The 21,442-nt window shown below is 52.3% G+C and overlaps 1 protein-coding gene across 3 annotated transcripts; it reads left to right on the top strand.

Annotated features, from left to right (window-relative positions):
- Positions 1–1,540: 1,540 nt before the first annotated feature.
- On the top strand, positions 1,541–10,668 carry scrn2 (secernin 2). 3 transcript variants are annotated; one of them, XM_042343329.1, is made up of 9 exons: positions 1,541–1,714; positions 2,327–2,508; positions 3,209–3,408; positions 6,877–7,092; positions 8,919–9,087; positions 9,645–9,816; positions 10,221–10,242; positions 10,436–10,439; positions 10,513–10,668. In XM_042343329.1, exons 1-9 carry the CDS (start codon positions 1,541–1,543, stop codon positions 10,655–10,657), a joined length of 1,284 nt encoding a protein of 427 aa, XP_042199263.1. In that variant the 3' UTR covers positions 10,658–10,668. The 3 variants fall into 3 exon arrangements, with proteins under 3 accessions (XP_042199263.1, XP_042199262.1, XP_007882977.2); XM_042343328.1 differs by lacking the exons at positions 10,221–10,242; positions 10,436–10,439 and adding an exon at positions 10,039–10,055 and having other exon boundaries at positions 9,645–9,810; XM_007884786.2 differs by lacking the exons at positions 10,221–10,242; positions 10,436–10,439 and having other exon boundaries at positions 10,508–10,668.
- Positions 10,669–21,442: the final 10,774 nt, after the last annotated feature.

The raw sequence follows: 21,442 nt of genomic DNA, 5'->3' as shown, positions 1-21,442 counted from the left end.
GTGGGTGTGTGTGACCCCCCCCCCCCCGGGGCTGTGTGTGGGTGTGTGTGTGGGTGTGTGTGACCCCCCCCCCCGGGGCTGTGTGTGGGTGTGTGTGTGGGTGTGTGTGACCCCCCCCCCCCCGGGGCTGTTGTTCTAACCTTCGGTTGGAATGAACTGATCCGTTAAATACGATCAGAAAGATTTAAACTGCGGCCCCGGGGGGGGGGGGGGGGGGTCACCCACACACACACACACAGCCCCGGGGGGGGGGGGGGGGTCACACACACACACACACACACCCACACACAGCCCCGGGGGGGGGGGGGGGGTCACACACACAGCCCCGGGGGGGGGGGGGGTCACACACACACACACACACACACCCACACACACAGCCCCAGGGGGAGGGGGGGGGTCACACACACCCACACACACACCCACACACAGCCCCGGGGGGGGGGGGGCACACACACCCACACACACACCCACACACACAGCCCCGGGGGGGGGGGGGGGGTCACACACACCCACACACACCCACACACAGCCCGGGGGGGGGGGGGGGGTCACACACACCCCCACACACACACACACAGCCCCGGGGGGGGGTCAGCCCTGTGTGTCACTGTGTGTGTCACTGTGTGTCACTGTGTGTGTGTATCTGTCAGTCACTGTGACATGTGTCTGTTGCTGTGTGTGTGCGTGTCACTGTGTCTATCGCTGTGTTTGTGTGTCACTGTGTGTGAGACTGTGTCTGTCACTGTGTGCGTGTGTGTGTGTGTGTGTGTGTGACTGTGTCACTGTGTGTGTGTGTGACTGTGTCTGTCACTGTGTGTGTGTGTGTCACTGTGTGTGTGTGTGACTGTGTCTGTCACTGTGTGTGTGTGTGTGTCACTGTGTGTGTGTGACTGTCTGTCACTGTGTGTGTGTCACTGTGTGTGTGTGTGTGTATGTGTGTGACTGTCACTGTGTGTGTGTGTCACTGTGTGTGTGTGTGCGTGTGTGTGTATGTGTGTGACTGTCACTGTGTGTGTGTGTCACTGTGTGTGTGTGTGTGTGTGTGTGTATGTGTGTGACTGTCACTGTGTGTGTGTCACTGTGCGATACAAACGGTGTCTGATACACTATCTGATTGACGGGATCTGATGTACTGATGTTTTTCTGATCAGTGTGGGATGTGTGACCCGCCATCGCCACTCTTACTGCCTCCAAACCAAACCAAACCAAACCGGGAACGCCGTACACCCACCCACACCGGATCTGATACACTGCGCGCGGGGGGGAGCGCTGATCGCCCCCACCCCCCCCCACCACCCCCCCACCCCCTGCAACCTTGTCCTCCCCAAATAATTATCTACGTCTGTTTTAAAAGCTGTTATCGAGTCGGCCCCCACCAGCCTTTCAGGCGATGCGTTCATCATAACTTCCTGACGTTTGTATCCTGTGCCCCTGTTTGTAACGCCCGGTATCCCGTGTGCTTTTTTTCTAACAGCTTTATCTCCCTGTCCTGCCACCTTCAAAGATTTACTTATATAGGTTTCTCGTGTGATCACCGCAGATGGCTGCCGGCCCCGCCCAGCCTCCCTGCTCCTGCGATTCCTTCGTTGCTCTCCCCCCGAGCACCAAAGGCAGGTCGGTGATATTCGGGAAGAATTCGGACCGCTCCCAGGATGAGGTGCAAGAGGTGATTTATTTCGGCTCAGCTACGTATGAGGAAGGCAGCAAGCTGGAGGTGAGCGGTCAACAACAACAACAACAACAACAACAACAACAACGGGGGGTGGGGGTTGGGTGCTGAGCGAGGGAGGGGGAATATGGGAAGGTGATCGTAGGCGCAGTCGAAGAGATGAGCCAGGATTTTTTCCACAAATGACACAGTCAATGTACTTTACAGTAGATACAGTATATTCTGTGAAGTGCTTTGAGATGTCTTGAAGACGGGATAAGGCTCTATATCAAATGCAAGGATTATTATTATTATTTAAAGGTAGACGTGGGGCGCGGGGGGCGGTGGGATAGAGGCAGAGACTTCCAGCGGTCAAGGGAGGAGGGGGACAAAGGCTCAGTCACAGATGGTGGGGGTCGTGTAGCCTGTGTTAGCTGAGTGAAAGGTCTGGGCAGCATAGGTCAGAAAGGCAGGGAGATGCCAGGGCATAAAGGGGTTTGTGTGTATGTGGTGATGATTTTCAAGTTGATCTGTTCCGGAACGTGGAGCCAGTGACGCCTGGCAAGCACAGCAACAACAACTTGCGTTTATGTAGGGAGTAAGGGAGGTGTGATAGCGTGTGGAGCCTGGCGAGCGCTGGGGTGTGTGGTGACACTGACTTTCTTCTGGATGAACTAGTGCACGTACATCGAGATTGAGCAGGCCGCGCAGACGTTTGCGGTGATTATCAGTCGGCCGGCTTGGCTGTGGGGAGCGGAGATGGGGGCCAACGAGCACGGGGTCTGCATTGGCAATGAAGGGGTATGGACCAGAGAGCCCATCAGCGACCGGGAGGCACTGCTGGGGATGGACCTGGTCAGGTAGAGAGCTCCTGAGCTTTGTGATTGTACAACCCTGCGGTCCTATCCTCTGGATCTCCCTCTCTCAACCTTTTCTCCTCCACCACACCCTCTCCCCCCCACCCGTCTCACCCCTTCCACAGGCTAGAAGCCTGTCGTTGGCCGTCCTCTTGTATTTATTATTTAATTAATGGTAAAATAATTTGTGTAATTTGGAGGCGAAACAATTGTTTCCGTTATTACAGTTCGATAGGCAATAATTATACGAAGAGCAACAATCCACTATCGCAAGGAGCAAAAATGTTAGCAACCAGGTTTCAGAGAATAGGTCAGTCACTTTCTCTGGGAGAGCAGCAGACAGCTGAGAGTTGGTCAGATCTGTGTCTCACCGACACTGGCTAAAATACCCTCAATTATACCCCAAAATCGGAATCACATTTGTGCAGTTTCCCACCACAGAAATGCTCCCAGCCTACAGACAGCGAGATGGGTTAACATTCCCACATTCCCAGTTCTGTTCCTTGTACAATAACAAGAAAGCAAGCAATATTTAGTCACCAGTACTTCCACACAGTTAGCAATTTGTCTTAACTCTTTCATTACACTCAAACCCTGCCCTCCATCCATCTTGATCCCAATGCCTGACTGTCCAGTGCCTTGGGATGTCTTCCTGATGTGAAAGTCGCTGTGTAAATGTCATTTGTTGTTATTATTTGGCTAGGCTCGGTCTGGAGAGAGGGTCCAGAGCCGAGGAAGCCATGAAAATCATCGTCTCACTCCTCGAGAAGTATGAGCAGGGGGGCAACTGTGTGGAGGAGCCTCATAACTTCAGCTACCACAACAGCTTCATGATTGTGGACAGGCAGGAGGCCTGGCTCCTGGAGACCGCAGGAAAATACTGGGCAGCGCAGAAAATCACAGGTCAGTGCGGACACGGGCGCAGGAAAGAATCACACGGAATTCAATGACTCGAAGCGTGACGTTTCCTTGTAGATACGTGTGTCGGCCTGGCTCAAGGTTGTGGCAGGCAATTTGTGCACAGCGACATCCCACACACCACCATGGAGTGAGTGAGTGATTTTATCCGGGGGATTGTTGGGCAGGACACCGGGAGAGAGAAATTCACTTTTCTTTTTCAATAGCGCCGCATGAAATCTTTAACATCCACCTGAACAGGTACAGACGGGAACTTGCTTTAACATCTGAAGGACGATGTAGCTCCCTCCACCCCCGCCTCCCACCCCCCCGCCCCGGGCTGTGATGGAGCATCAGCCTAGACCAGTGGTCGCCAACCTTTATGGATAGCCAACAATTATATTTTTATTTATTCAATTTTTCTTCATTTATGGCTGAGCCATGGGTGTCATGGCTCAGTATCTACTGGAACGTTGGACTGAGTTGGGTTGGGCTGGGCTGGACTGGGTTGGGCTGGGTTGGGTTGGGTTGGGCTGGGCTGGGTTGGGTTGGGTTGGGTTGGGCTGGGTTGGGCTGGGTTGGGTTGGGCTGGGTTGGGCTGGGTTGCGCTGGGATGGGCTGGGTTGGGCTGGGTTGGGCTGGGTTGGGTTGGGCTGGGTTGGGCTGGGCTGGGTTGGGCTGGGTTGGGTTGGGTTGGGCTGGGTTGGGCTGGGTGGGCTGGTTGGGTTGGGCTGGGCTGGGCTGGGTGGCTGGGCTGGGCTGGGCTGGGTTGGGCTGGGCGTGGCTGGGTTGGGCTGGGTTGGGCTGGGCTGGGCTGGGTTGGGCTGGGCTGGGTTGGGCTGGGTTGGGTTGGTTGGGTTGGGTGGGCTGGGTGGGTTGGGCTGGGTTGGGCTGGGCTGGGCTGCGTTGGGCTGGGCTGGGCTGGGCTGGGTTGGGCTGGGTTGGGTTGGGCTGGGTTGGGCTGGGCTGGGCTGGGCTGGGTGGGTTGGGTTGGGCTGGGTTGGGCAGGGCGGGCTGGGCTGGGTTGGGCTGGGCTGGGCTGGGCTGGGTTGGGCTGGGCTGGGCTGGGCTGGGTTGGGTTGGGTTGGGCTGGGCTGGGTTGGCTGGGTTGTGTTGGTTTGGGTTGGGCTGGGTTGGTTGGGTTGGGTTGGGCTGGGCTGGGCTGGGCTGGGTTGGGCTGGGTTGGGCTGGGTTGGGTTGGGTTGGGCTGGGTTGGGCTGGGTTGGGTTGGGTTGGGCTGGGTTGGGCTGGGCTGGGTTGGGTTGGGCTGGGCTGGGTTGGGTTGGGCTGGGTTGGGTTGGGTTGGGTTGGGCTGGGCTGGGCTGGGTTGGGCTGGGTTGGGTTGGGCTGGGCTGGGCTGGGTTGGGTTGGGTTGGGTTGGGCTGGGTGGCTGGGTTGGGTTGGGCTGGGTTGGGTTGGGTTGGGCTGGCTGGGTTGGGTTGGGTTGGGTTGGGTTGGGCTGGGTTGGGTTGGGCTGGGCTGGGTTGGCTGGGTTGGGTTGGGTTGGGCTGGGTTGGGCTGGGCTGGGTTGGGTTGGGCTGGGCTGGGTTGGGCTGGGTTGGGCTGGGCTGGGTTGGGCTGGGTTGGGCTGGGTGGGCTGGGCTGGGTTGGGCTGGGTTGGGCTGGGCTGGGTTGGGCTGGGTTGGGCTGGGCTGGGTTGGGTTGGGTTGGGTTGGGTTGGGTTGGGTTGGGTTGGGTTGGTTGGGTTGGGTTGGGTTGGGTTGGGCTGGGTTGGGTTGGGTTGGGTTGGGCTGGGTTGGGTTGGGTTGGGCTGGGTTGGGTTGGGCTGGGTTGGGCTGGGTTGGGCTGGGCTGGGTTGGCTGGGTTGGGTTGGGTTGGGTTGGGCTGGGTTGGGCTGGGCTGGGTTGGGTTGGGCTGGGCTGGGTTGGGCTGGGTTGGGCTGGGCTGGGTTGGGCTGGGTTGGGTTGGGCTGGGTTGGGCTGGGCTGGGTTGGGCTGGGCTGGGCTGGGCTGGGCTGGGTTGGGCTGGGCTGGGTTGGGCTGGGTTGGGCTGGGTTGGGCTGGGTTGGGCTGGGCTGAGCTGGGTTGGGTTGGGCTGGGTTGGGCTGGGCTGGGTTGGGCTGGGTTGGGTTGGGCTGGGCTGGGTTGGCTGGGTTGGGTTGGGTTGGGCTGGGTTGGGCTGGGTTGGGTTGGGCTGGGTTGGGCTGGGCTGGGTTGGGTTGGGCTGGGTTGGGCTGGGTTGGGCTGGGCTGGGCTGGGCTGGGTTGGGCTGGGCTGGGTTGGGCTGGGCTGGGTTGGGCTGGGCTGGGTTGGGTTGGGTTGGGCTGGGCTGGGCTGGGTTGGGTTGGGTTGGGCTGGGCTGGGTTGGGCTGGGTTGGGTTGGGTTGGGCTGAGCTGGTACGGGGGTAGGGGTGGTTGTTGATAGCTGCTTTGTGACACTCCAAGATCATGATCGATCAGTTGGAGACCCCTGCCCAGAATCTGATGTCGGGATGTGAGCCCACAAGCTCCCAGGCGGTTGAGCCAGGCTGACTAAGTAACAGACTTGCACAACCGCTTTGTGAAAGGACGGAGAAAGAGAATAATTCAGTAAAACCTATCTTTATAAATCTTTATGATTTATCTTTATAACAAATTTAACTTACCTTTGTTTCCTCTCAAAACGACTTAGATTTCTTTGCACTACTTGTATTTTACAACCAAATCTCCTAACACTTACCAGCTGCATTGAATTGCAGGAAATGAATTCACCATGACCGCATGCACACTTACAACAACAACAACAACAAGATTCCATTTATAGAGCGCCTTTGACGTCGGGAGGACGTCCCAAGGCGCTGACCACTTACCGTCTGCACTGAAGCAAGCAAGTGAAGTGTAGATTATTGATTACATTTGATTTTATACAAAAATCAGATTTTACTCAAGTTTGCCTGTAATAATCCTTACATTCAATTCATGTTGTAACTCATACTTTGTGTAAGTCATATTAAATGTTATGGTCCTTACTTATATTATTTATGGGAGTTTTACTGTGATTGGTCAACTCTTAGCTTGAGGTTAGAGCACTTGCCTCGCAAGCGGGTTTGATTCATTAGGCAAGTTTCCTGACTCCATATTCCTGTTTAACCAGCAGTAAATAAGAATCTGGTTGTTAGTCGATTGGCGGATTGCTTTTCGGAGGTAATAATCCCTTCAAAAAACACAAGCGAACAGACAGACAGACAGATAAACACATCAATAAATACATCAATACATACTCCAATAAATACACAAATAAATACAATAATAAAACTGGAGTCACTCAATGGACGACTGTTTGAGGAGCACTGCTGTGGTCAATTGGCTGCTGCGTTTTGCCCACAAAATACACAGTCACTCCACTTTACAATATATTCTGTGAAGCGCTTTGAGACATCTCAATGATGCGATAAGGCGCTATATCAAATGCAAGGATTATTATTAGTCTCTGGAGCTCCGCACACATGTCATTGTTTTATTTTGTACTTTACAGAGGGTGTGAAAAATATCTCAAATCAGCTGTCAATCACCACAGACATCACCCTGGAGCACCCTGAGCTGCGGAGCCATGCCCTGAAGCAGGGATGGTGGGATGGACATGACGAGTTTATCTTCTCCCAGGTTTACTCCTCCAAGAAGATGCCCTCGAGCAAACAAACCATGAAGCAGCGATACCTGGCAGGCAAACAGTTGCTGGAGAATCACGAAGGTTCGTCACTCCCAGTGTGTAATACTACTACTACTAATAATAATAATTATAATAATCTCCACATTTCATATGGAGTCTTAAAACCGTATGAAATGCAGGGATTCTTATCATTATTATTATTGTTGGGAGGATGTCGCAAAGCACTTTGTAGGGTTTTACTGTGAAATACAGTATGAATGTGTTAGCGTCCAGAGGGACTTGGGGTGTCCTTGTACACCAATCACAGAAAGTTAGTCTGGAGGTGCAGCAGCAATTAGGAAGGCGAACGGTATGTTAGCATTCATTATGAAAGGATTAGAGTATAAGAGTCGGGAATTCTTGCTGCAACTGTATAGGGCCCTGGTGAGACCACACCTGGAATTCTGCGTCCAGTTTTGGACTCCTTATTTAAGGAAGGATGTACTTGCCTTGGAGGGGGTGCAGTGTAGATTTACTCGGTTAGTACCAGGGATGAAGGGATGAGTTACGAGGATAGGATGACCAATTTGGGCCTATATTCTCTAGAATATAGAAGAATTAGAGGGGATCTTATAGAAACCTATAAGATCATCAAAGGGTATGATAGAGTAGATAGTGGGAGATTGTGTCCCCCGGTTGGAGATACTAAAACCAGGGGTCACAACCTTAAAATCAGAGGCAGCCCTTTCGCACTGAGTTGAGGAAGAACTTCTTCACTCAAAGGGCAGTGAATGTATGGAACTCACTACCCCAAAGGGCTGTTGACGCTCAGTCCTTGAACATATTCAAGACTGACATAGATAGATTTCTTATTGCAAAAAGGATTAAGGGATATGGGATTAAGGTAGAGTCAGGTTATTAGCTGGAGTTAGATTAGAAGATCAGCCATGATTGAATGGTGGGGCAGGCTCGAAGGGCTGAATGGCCTACAACAACAACAACAACAACAAGATTCCATTTATTGAGCGCCTTTCACGTCGGGAGCTGTACAGTTGGGTCAGGACCCGAGCAGGCCTACTCCTGCTCCTACATGTTATGTTATGTTATGTTATGTTATGTTATGTTATGTTATGTTATGTTATGTTATGTTATGTTATGTTATGTTATGTTATGTTATACGGTGTGTTTTGTGGGCAGCCTCTTGCACACGCGAGGTCCCCGAAAAACTTCCTTTCCCGATGGTTGTCAAGCGAAGACCACCCTAAGCATTAGGCCTTTGGCTTGCAGGGTTAAAGGAAGCTGAGTGGGGGGGATTCCCTACCTCTAGTAATTCATGTACCCCTCCAGGTCCTGCCGATATGTTGTCATCAGCAGTGTCCTGAGTACTGTGGACCCATCTGTCTCTAGTTCAGTTCAGTTCCAATGAGACCCTGCTAACCTCCCCCCAGGAAGATAGTCACTTGACATTCGACAAGCGTGGGTTTGAGCCCTCATTAGGTGGATGGCAGTACCAGGAATTCCTACGAGCTTCCCGGTGAGCAACTTAGCTCAGTATGAAATGCGTGAGAGCATTGCCATCATCTTCCTGTCTGCAGCGTCAGGCCCACATCCCTCCCCATTGAGTGATGGTTCCACCAGTTGGGGGTGTGGCGTTTGAGAGGGAGCTACTTGCCTCTCTGCAAACCAAAGCCCCCTCTTTATCTTCAGATCCAACGTCAAGCCCTCTCCCTCCCCCACCACTTTCTCCCTGACTCAGTGTCTACCCCAGCACTGTACAGCGCTCTGAGATGCTAACCCACGCGAAGGGCGTTGAATCAATGTAAATTGTCGTTGTTGCTGAGGGGCCCTGTGTAAATGTGCGTCGTCGTTGTTGTTGATGTTGCCGGTTGAGCCCACTCAGCGCATGTCCCTGTCTAACCGGGTTCCAGCCGGCACGATCGAAGTGGAATCAATGATCGACATCCTACGAGACAAGGATTCGGGGATCTGCATGTGCTCTGGGTCCTATTGCACCACGGGGAGCATGGTATCGCTCCTCCCACGAGATAAGAATCGTCCCTGCATCCATTTCTTCACCGCCACCCCAGACCCCTCCAGGTTAGCCACTCCGCTCGCTGCCAGTCAAATCGTTATTAGCTATAATAATAATAATAACAATAATAAGCCTTGCATTTGATATAGCGCCTAATCACATCGTTGAGACGCCTCAAGGCGCTTCGCGGAATATATTGTAAAGTGTAGTGACTGTGTATTTTCTGGGCGGAACACGGCAGCCAATTGCGCACAATCTGAGACGTCCTCTGGCAATGCTTTACCAGATAGGTGCAAGTTTCCTGACTCCACATGCCTCTGTTTACCCAGCAATAAGTAAGAACCCAGTTGTTAGTCGATTCGCAGATCGCTTTCCACCAATCCCGATAATAAATCCTTCCCCCCCTCCACCCCCCAAAAAATGTTGTCACTCAATCCACATCTGTTTGTGGGACACTGCTGTGTGCAATTGGCTGCCCACAAAAATACACAGTCACTCTACAGTATACCCTGTGAAGCGCTTCCAATGACGTGATAAGGTGCTGTATCAAATGCAAAGACTATATTTTTTATTTCTTACGTCGTTTTGTTTTGCCGTTTGTTGGTGACTTTTCTTGGAGCAGATCCATCTTCAAGCCCTTCGCCTTTGGACAGAACACAGTCCCGGTTCCTATGGTGAAGTCTCCCTCCTTTGGGAGTGAGGATCCAGTCAAACAACACCCTCGCTTCCAGAGCAAACCGGATCGCAGACACGATCTGTACAAAGCCCACGAGAAGGTGCTGACAGACGTGGATGTAAGGGAACCTTACTTTTATTATTTAAATTAATCCAATACAAATTACATTTACACAACGCCTTTCACGTTGGAAGGACTTCCCAAGGCGCTGGTCAGTTAACGATTTGGACTCAAGCTGGGGGTCGGGATCGAGGAGGGTGGAGGGTGGAGGGCAGGGAGGGTAGCAGGGTGGCCCAAGGCTCGGTTGAAGAGGAGTGTTTTGAGACATATCTTGAAGGAGGCGAGGGAGGGGGTGAGGTGAAGGGACTGTGGGATGAATTTTGAATTTTATCCTTTGGGGGATGGGGAGCCAGTGGAGCCGGGCGAGGGTGGGGTGATGTGGTCATGGAGCCTGATGCGGGAGAGAACATGAGCTGCAGAGTTCTGGATAATCTGCAGCTTGTGGAAGGAAAAGCTGGGAAGGCCGACAAGAAAGAAGTTGGGAGTAGTCGAGCCTAGATGTGATGAATGCGAGGATGAGGGTTTCAGCAGCCTGAGCCTCCTCTTCAACCGTGCTTTCGATCTCGCTGCTTTCCCCCCCACCCCGCCCTCCACCCTCCCCCACCCAGACCCCCAGCTCGGGTCCAAAACTCTGTCTGTCCAGCGCCTTGGGACGTCCTCCCGACGGAAAGTATGAGGAAGGTGAGCGAGGCAGGGGGAGGTGGAGGGGCCATGTGTCTGCTTTACCCTCTTACCCTCTTCTCTTCCAGGATAGTCTGAGAGACACTATGAGGCACCTGGAGAAGCAGGGCCTGGATGCCATCATGGCCATGATGAACAGCAATGAGGACCACACTTCCGAGGAACTGATGGACATGTTCTTTGACTGCGTAGAGGCAGAGATGAATCTTTACAAATGAGTTTCTGCTCTCAGGGTACGATCGGTGACGCACATTCACCATCCACCCCCCCCCCCCCCCACCACCCACACACACACACACACATACACCCCATCCCACACATATAAACACCACCCCACACACACACATACAGCCTCCCCACACACATACACTCCATCCTACACACACATACACCTCCCCAGGCACACATACACCCCACACACACACCCCCACCCCACACATACATACACACATATACACCCTCCCCACGTCACACACATCCCCCCACACACACATACACCCCATCCCCCATGCACACCCGCCCCACACACACACCCCCACCCCACACATATATACACACATATACACCCTCCCCACGTCACACACATCCCCCCACACACACATACACCCCATCCCACACATACATGCACCCCACCCCCACCCCACACACAAATACATAAACATACACCCACCACCCCCCCACCACACACACACACCCCCAACCCCGCCACACACACGCTCCCCCCACACACTACTCTCCCACACGCACACATACAACAACAACTTGCATTTATATAGTGCCATCCACGCCAGGCGCAGGGGAGTGTGTGTCTGGGTGGGGGGGGGCAATGTGTTTTTGTGGTGGGAGTGTGTGTTCGGGGTGTATGTGTGGGTGTTGGGGGAATATGTGTGTGGGGGGGAGGTGTCTGTGTGTGTTGGGTGGGGTGTATTTGTGTGTGTGTGTGGTGGGGGGGGGGCTGTATGAGTGTGTGGGGGTGCATGTGTGTGCATGTGGGGGATACTTTTGGGGCGGAGAATGTATGGGGGGAGAGTGTGTGTGTGGGGGTGGAGTGTATGTTGGGGGGTGTGTGGGGTGTATGTGTGCGTGTGGAGGGTAGTGTGTGTGGGGAAGAGTGGGTGTGTGCGCATGTGGGGTGGAGCGCTTAGAACATTCCCCCCCACCCACACACATATCACTCCCCCACCACACACACACTCTCCCCCCACCCAAACACACACTCCCCCACACTCACTAATTCTCCACAAGCACACACATACACCCCCACCCCCCACTCACACCCCCCACACAACACCCCACCCACCCGCACATCACACATACCTCCACACACACATCATACACCACACCAACATAAACATACATACATCCATACCTACACATTACATACACCTACCCTACAACATACATACATACCATCCACACTACATCTACATACAACATACATACCTACATACATTACATACATACATACATACATACATAAAAAAAATAAAAAAAAAAACATACATAATACATAAACATACATACACACACATACATACATACATACATACATACATACATACATACATACATACATACATACATACATACACACATACATACATACATACATACATACATACATACATACATACATACATACATACATACATACATACATACATACATACATACATACATACATCAACATACATACATACATACATACATACATACATACATACATACATAACATACCATACATACATACATACATACATAATAATACATACATACATACATACATACATACATACAACAACACTACATACTACATACATAATACATACATACATACATACATACATACATACATACATACATACATAATACATACATACATAACAACGCTCCCACACACTACCCCCCCACACGCACTCCCCCCACACACAACCATTCCCCCCTCCACATATACACCCCTCCACAAACACGCATACACTCCTCCCACACACACACTCAGCCCACCATACACATACAAACCCCCGCACACACACCTCCTAACACACACTCCCCCTCACACACTCGCCCCACCACACACATTTCCCCCCTCACACACATACACCCGTGCCACACACACACACACTGCCCCCGTGCACACACTCACCCCTCATCCACACATATATGCCCCCGTGCACACCCTCTGCAAACATACCACCACCCCACACAGACATACACACCCCAACACACAGCCCCCACTCCTGCACACACACCCACACACACATACACGCACACACGTGGCCCACACACACCCAAACACACATGCACATTGTTACACAAACTCCCTCCCAACACACTCTCCCCCCCACACACTCCACTCCACACACACATACACTCCCCGCACACACACTACCCCCCACAAGCACTCCACCCACACGCACACCAAAAACACATATATATACACACATGTGTATGCACATATATACACATACACACACATACATATATATACACACACATATATAAACACACACATACATATATATGAACACACACATACACACACATATATATACACATGCGCACACACATACACACATATGTAGATACACACACATATATACACACACATACACACACACATATACACATACATACACATATATACACACACACACATATATACACACAAATACACATATACACCACATATATACACGTACACACACAGACAAATACGTAGAAATATATATACATGCGTATACACACATATAGATATATGCTCATGCGCATATATGTACACACACACATATATATACACACATACACGTATATATATACATAGAAATACACACATATATACACACATATATATAATACACACATACAAATACATACATATACACACACATACACACACATATACACCCATGCATATATATACACACATATACACACATATATATACATATACACACAAATATACACACACATATATACATATATACACATGCACATGCAGACACATAAATACACACTCACATGCACATATATCCACACACACACACATACACTCACACATATATACACACACACAAACATATACACATATATACACGTACACATGTAAAGACATAAGCATAAACACACACACAATCACATACACAAAAACACTCACACAAAAGCATGTGCACACATATACACACAAACACCTATACACACAAACACAATATACACACACACACAATATACACACACACAAAAACATAAATGTACGCACGTGCGCACAGCAGTATTAGCTCCCAGGCTGTCTCAGACCCGCAGCTCTCGAGGTTTCACAGGGATAAGGGGCTGTATTTAATGCAAGTGTTGTTATTACGCAGGAACAGGCGGGCACTTTAAGGGCACAGTCACGTCACTGTACACGGGGTGACACTGGCACTGAAAGGAAAGCAATCCCATCCCATACTGACCCCTCCCCCCCTCTCCCCCTCACCTCCCCACCCACCCAATTCACCTTACCCCTCCCAAAGAAATATGATAAGTCAATCTCACGCCACCGTCACGGCTGTGAGAGAGCGCGAGCAGCGAGGAGCAGCAGCAGGAGGGGCAGGTTTTATTGGCTGTGGACTGAGTGCTGTCTCCAAGATGTTTACGATGCCGTTAACTAAATAAATTGCTACACTGAGGCCGCAGGACTGGGTTTTTATCCCCAGGGGTGTGAATGGTTGACTGTACGAATTTGCTTTTGTGGTCAACCTGACACATGCAGAAACCCATCCCCTACGCGTAAGAGGATCCGAACCAAACTGAGTCTTCCATCCACCCACCTACACCTGCAAATTTGCAAGATGTTTATTGGGACGGAACACGCACTCTCTCCCTGGACGGACGCATCCGGTTTACCTAATTCCAGAGAGTATTCAGTGATGGCTGGTAAGAGCCCCAGAGTGTGCGTTGGGATAAGTGCTGGAGCCTAACCTGCTAAACCACATAGCTTGCCATCAGCTGCCTGCCAGCACTTTGGGAACGTCCTCCCACCGTGAAAGGCACTGTACCAGTGTAATTTGTTTTTGCTATTGGCGAGCTTTACTGCTGCTTGTCCAGCCAGGGCCACCCTACCTGTTTGGGCTTTGGCTTGCAGGGCTAACAGGAGCTGAGTGGGGTGACTTTGGCACCGTGGACCATTCAATCCTCCTCCACCGCCTCTCCTCCCACCTCAACCTCCAAGGTTCTGTCCTTGACTGGTTCAGGTCCTACCTTTCACACCGTCTCCACTTCGTCACAGCAAACAGCTTCTCCTCCAGCCCCCACACCGTCTCGTGCGGTGTTCCTCAGGGCTCTGTGCTCGGTCCCCTCCTCTTCACCCTCTCCATGCTACCCCTCGGTGACATCATCCGCAGACATGGGGTAAATTTCCACATGTATGCGGATGACACCCAACTCTACCTCTCTGCCTCCACCTGAACTCCAGGACTACTGGTGTCCTGACCGACTGCCTGTCCGACATCAAGTCCTGGACGAGGGACAACTTTCTCTAACTCAAGGTCGGCAAGACCGAGGCCCTCCTGATTGGCTCACGCCAGCGCCTCCGCACCTCGGGCACCGGCAGCATCAGCCTCTACGGCTGCACACTCAACCACACTGAGCCAGTCAGGAACCTGGGTGTCTTGTTTGACCCCGAACTGTCCTTTCTCCCCCACATCCGCACCATGACCGGCACTGCCTACCATCGCCTCCGCAACATTGCCAGACTTCGCCACTGCCTCACCCCTCAGGCTGCCCAAACCCTCACCCACACATTCGTCACCTCAAGGCTCGATTATAGGAACTCCCTCCTCATCGGCCTTCCCAACTCTTCCCTTCACAAACTGCAGATCATCCAAAACTCTGCAGCTCGTGTACTCTCACGCACCAGGCTCCGCGACCCCATCACTCCCACCCTCGCCCGACTCCACTGGCTCCCCATCCCCCAGAGGGGGGGTTCAAGATCCTCGTTCTCACTTTCAAGGCCATCCATGGCCTTACCCCGCAGCGCCTTGGGACGTCCTCCCGACGTGAAAGGTGCTCTATAAATGTTATTTTGTGGTTGTTGTTGTTGACTCCCTGCCCCAGTGACTGGTCAGCCCTGGGCTGTGCTGTCACCAGCAGTGAGTGCCCTGGAATACTGAGAACCTGTCTGGCTCAGGAACCGGACTAGAGACTCACAGAGAGTTGGCTCGATTCTGACATTCTGTTACCAAACATTGGAGCCACTTACCTCCCCCTCCCCCAGGATGATAGACATTTCGGATAAAATCCAAGATTTGGCCATGTATTCCCAAGCCTTCCACTTTTATCATTTCATCATGAGGGCCTCATGAGGCATTCAGTCAAAAGCCTGTGGAAGTCGATGAATGCAGCTTAGGTAGTTTTCTCCTTGGCCTTACGATGGTCTGAGATCTTATACAGAGCCACAACCTGTTCCACACATTTGAGAAGCCATCCTGCTCCTTCCTGATCACACCATAAGCCTCCAATTTGTGTGATATATGTGCAGTGACTAACCAAAGCACCACTTTAAGACCCACTGAAATCAGCGAGTTCTGTAGTTCTGTAGTTCTGTAGTTCTGTAGTCCTGGTTCTCGCTAGGGTCACCCTTCGTCTGGATAGACACCACAATTGCACCCCGGAACACTAACGTGCCTCAGATAAAATCCTGTTGGCCAGGACTAGAAGGGCAGCTCCAAGGTGAGGTGGGGATTCCTGGCTTGGACTTGTAAGATCCTCCTCCACCCAGCAGGTTGGGTCATTAACACCTTGAATCTGTTCCATATCTCCCACTAGCTCTTCCAGCCTCCATACAGACACCCCTGTGGGGTCAGATGCAACCTTGCATATTGCTTCCTCCAAACCCCAAGGATACCCCTCATGGGTCTGTTGTAGAATACCGGACTTGTCCAACATTGGCACAAGCCCAGAGGAGCCCCTGCGGTCATGACCAACCACAAGCTTCAGCTAGCGGAAGAAATATTTGGGATGTCCTTGTGCTTTTACGGCCTCTTTGTGGAATGATCCAACCCATTGATCCCACTTCATTTCTCTAATAACCTTAGTTTGCTCCAAGGAAGCTTCCAAAACTGTTTTAAAGGCTTTTGCCTAATACCTCCCCTTCCCTTTGTCTGGAATGGAATACGCACTCTCTCTCTCTCCCCAGAAGGACACTGTTTACCTAATCCCAGAGAGTATAGCACTTTTCATGTCAGCAGGACATTTCAAAACACTTTACACTGTGAAGTGTAGTGACTGTGTACTTGTAAGTAAATGCAGCAACCCAATTGCACACAACAACAACAAATTACATTTGATCGGCATCTTTCACGTCGGGAAGATGTCCCAAGGCGCTGGACAATTGGGGTTTTGGACCTGAGCTGGGAGGTGGGATCAGGAGGGGTGGGTGGGGGGGTGGGAGGGGGGGGTTGACCGAAGGTGTGGTCGAAGAGGAGGGTTTAACATCTCATCCGAAGGATGGCACCTCTGATGCACACGCACTGCAGTGGAGGTTTGGCCCAGACTACGTGGGTTCAAGTGCCGATGTAGGGTTGGACCCACAAACTTCTGACTCAGAAATTTACAGCCTGAAGGAGGCCATTCGGCCCACTGAGTCTGCAGCGGCTCTCAGAGCAGCAAAGCCACCCTTTCGTCCCAAACGGGATCAATGATAAAAGAATAATGAATGAATTCTGAACCTGTCAGGCGCCGTCGATGGCTGCAATGCGGGTTTAACAGTGGACCTGATCGACACCTGAGCAGCGAGAACACTGAGGGGAGAAATGCTGAAGTAATATTAGGATAGTAATAATCCTCGCATCGATACAGCGTCTTATCATGTCCTCCATACGTTTCAAAGCTTTTCACGGGATTTACTACAAAGTGACGTGACTGTGCTCTGCGGTTGATACTTCCTTCAGACACACAAATAACACGTGTTTTACAGTGGGTGTGTGAGTTACATGATAAGTTGCCTGAAAAATACACAGTCACTACATTTTAAGTGTGTCCTATGAAATGCTTTTGAGACGTCTCTATATGATGAGGCACAGCAGAACAGCAAGATTACATTTGTACAGCGCCTTTCATAATATACTTAATACAAGGCCTTCGGCTACAAGTAAACAGTCACTCCACTTCATAGAATTATACAGCCCAGAAGGAGGCTCCCCCCATAGCCCTGATCAACCCCACTCCCCCGCACTCCCCCCATAGCCCTGATCAAACCCACTCCCCCCCTCCCCCCATAGCCCTGATCAACCCACTCCCCGCCTCCCCCCATAGCCCTGATCAACCCCACTCCCCCACCCCCCCTAGCCCTGATCAACCCCACTCCCCGCACTCCCCCCATAGCCCTGATCAACCCCACTCCCCCGCTCTCCCCCCATAGCCCTGATCAACCCCACAGCCCTGATCACCCCACCCCCGCTCTCCCCCATAGCCCTGATCAACCCCACAGCCCTGATCAACCCACTCCCCTGCTCTCCCCATAGCCCTGATCAACCCACAGCCCTGATCAACCCCACTCCCGCTCCACCCATAGCCCTGATCAACCCACTCCCCCCTCTCTCCCCACAGCCCTCATCAACCCCACTCCCCGCCCTCCCCCATAGCCCTGATCAACCCCACTCCCCCGCACTCCCCCCATAGCCTTGATCAAACCCACTCCCCTGCCCTCCCCCCATAGCCCTGATCAACCCCACACCCCCATCTCTCCCCCCCCATAGCCCTGATCAACCCCACTCCCCCGCACTCCCCCCATAGCCCTGATCAACCCCACTGCCCCGCGCTCCCCCCATAGCCCTGATCAACCCCACTCCCCCGCACTCCCCCCATAGCCCTGATCAAACCCACTCCCCCGCCCTCCCCCCATAGCCCTGATCAACCCCACCCCCACCCCCCCATAGCCCTGATCAACCCCACTCCCCCCCCCCCCCATAGCCCTGATCAACCCCACTCCCCGCCGCCCCCCCATAGCCCTGATCAACCCCACTCCCCCCGCTCCCCCCATAGCCCTGATCAACCCCACTCCCCCGCTCTCCCCCATAGCCCTGATCAACCCCACTCCCCCGCCTCCCCCATAGCCCTGATCAACCCCACTCCCCCGCACTCCCCCAACCCGATCAGCCCCACTCCCCCGATCCCCCATAGCCCTGATCAACCCCACTCCCCCGCTCTCCCCCATAGCCCTGATCAACCCCACTCCCCCGCTCTCCCCCCATAGCCCTGATCAACCCCACTCCCCCGCTCTCCCCCATAGCCCTGATCAACCCCACTCCCCCGCTCCCCCCATAGCCCTGATCAACCCCACTCCCCCGCCCTCCCCCATAGCCCTGATCAACCCCACTCCCCCGCTCTCCCCCCATAGCCCTGATCAACCCCACAGCCCTGATCAACCCCACTCCCCCTCCCCCCATAGCCCTGATCAACCCCACAGCCCTGATCAACCCCACTCCCCCGCTCTCCCCATAGCCTGATCAACCCCACAGCCCTGATCAACCCCACTCCCCCGCTCTCCCCCCATAGCCCTGATCAACCCCACTCCCCCGCTCTCTCCCCATAGCCCTGCAAACTCGTCCTCCCCAAATAATTATCTATACATTCATAGTAAATTCTGTAAAGTACGTTGGGCCGTCCTCCCGACGCGAAAGGTTCGAGACCAAATGCAAGGATTATTATTATTATTATTATATCAAATGCAAGGATTGATGCAATTATTATTATATCATATGCCCCCCACCCCGCTGCCCCCCACCCCGCTGCCCCCCCCCCCCCCCCGGCGAGCCAGGCACCCCATGTGATGGGCGCAAAATCAATGCAAGTTGTTGTTGTTGATTATGGTAAACCCTGTAACCCGCTGTGAGAGGTTTGACGCTCTGTGTCGGGTTTATGATGATGATGATTATTATTATTAATAACCAGGTGAGATCCACCTCCTGCTATACAGCACAGTCACCACCAGGTGGCGGCTGCGCCGGAGGTCACCCACAATGCCAGGCTGGGGACACTCTTGCCATTGCAGACACTTGTTGGTCCGGGATGGTCTCCCAGCAACGGCCACAGCATGGAGGCAGGTCAGGCCCGTCACACAGACACAGACACTCAAACAGACACAGACACTCACACAGACAGTCACACAGACACAGACACTCACACAGACACAGACACTCACACAGACACTCACACAGACACAGACACTCACACAGACACAGACACTCACACAGACAGTCACACAGACACAGACAGTCACACAGACACTCACACAGACACAGACACTCACACAGACAGTCACACAGACACAGACAGTCACACAGACAGTCACACAGACACAGACACAGACAGTCACACAGACAGTCACACAGACACAGACACTCACACAGACAGTCACACAGACAGTCACACAGACAGTCACACAGACACAGACACTCACACAGACAGTCACACAGACACAGACAGTCACACAGACACACACCAGACACAGACACTCACACAGACACAGACACTCACACAGACAGTCACACAGACACTCACACAGACAGTCACACAGACACTCACACAGACACAGACACTCACACAGACACAGACACTCACACAGACACAGACACTCACACAGACAGTCACACAGACACACACACAGACACACACACAGACAGTCACACAGACACAGACAGCTACACAGACACAGACAGTAACACGCACACAGACAGTGACACAGACACTCACACAGACAGTGACACACGCACACAGACAGTGACACAGACACAGACACTGACACAGACAGTCACACAGACACAGACACTCACACACAGACAGTCACACAGACACAGACAGTCACACAGACAGTCACACAGACACAGACACTCACACAGACACAGACACTCACACAGACAGTCACACAGACACTCACACAGACACAGACAGTCACACAGACACAGACACTCACACAGACACAGACAGTCACACAGACACTCACACAGACACAGACAGTCACACAGACACAGACACTCACACAGACACAGACACTCACACAGACAGTCACACAGACACTCACACAGACAGTCACACAGACACAGACACTCACACAGACACAGACAGTCACACAGACACAGACACTCACACAGACAGTCACACAGACAGTCACACAGACACAGACAGTCACACAGACACAGACAGTCACACAGACACTCACACAGACAGTCACACAGACACAGACACTCACACAGACAGTCACACAGACACTCACACAGACAGTCACACAGACACTCACACAGACACAGACACTCACACAGACACAGACACTCACACAGACACAGACACTCACACAGACAGTCACACAGACACAGACACTCACACAGACAGTCACACAGACACAGACACTCACACAGACAGTCACACAGACACAGACACTCACACAGACACAGACACTCACACAGACACAGACACTCACACAGACAGTCACACAGACACAGACACTCACACAGACAGTCACACAGACACAGACACTCACACAGACACAGACAGTCACACAGACACAGACACTCACACAGACAGTCACACAGACACAGACACTCACACAGACAGTCACACAGACACTCACACAGACACAGACAGTCACACAGACACAGACACTCACACAGACACAGACAGTCACACAGACACTCACACAGACACAGACAGTCACACAGACACAGACACTCACACAGACACAGACACTCACACAGACAGTCACACAGACACTCACACAGACAGTCACACAGACACAGACACTCACACAGACACAGACAGTCACACAGACACAGACACTCACACAGACAGTCACACAGACACAGACACTCACACAGACAGTCACACAGACACAGACACTCACACAGACAGTCACACAGACACAGACACTCACACAGACAGTCACACAGACACAGACACTCATGTCGAACGGGGATAATATAAGCCATGGAATCCTTGGGTGGTGGCCGCCCTGTTCACGAACGTTCTGTCTC

This window comes from Callorhinchus milii, unplaced genomic scaffold, assembly GCF_018977255.1.
Source record: "Callorhinchus milii isolate IMCB2004 unplaced genomic scaffold, IMCB_Cmil_1.0 Scaffold23, whole genome shotgun sequence".
In the NCBI taxonomy this organism is placed as follows: domain Eukaryota; kingdom Metazoa; phylum Chordata; class Chondrichthyes; order Chimaeriformes; family Callorhinchidae; genus Callorhinchus; species Callorhinchus milii.
The sequence above is the reverse complement of the archived record's forward strand: the minus strand, read 5'-3'. Positions and strand labels throughout refer to the sequence as shown.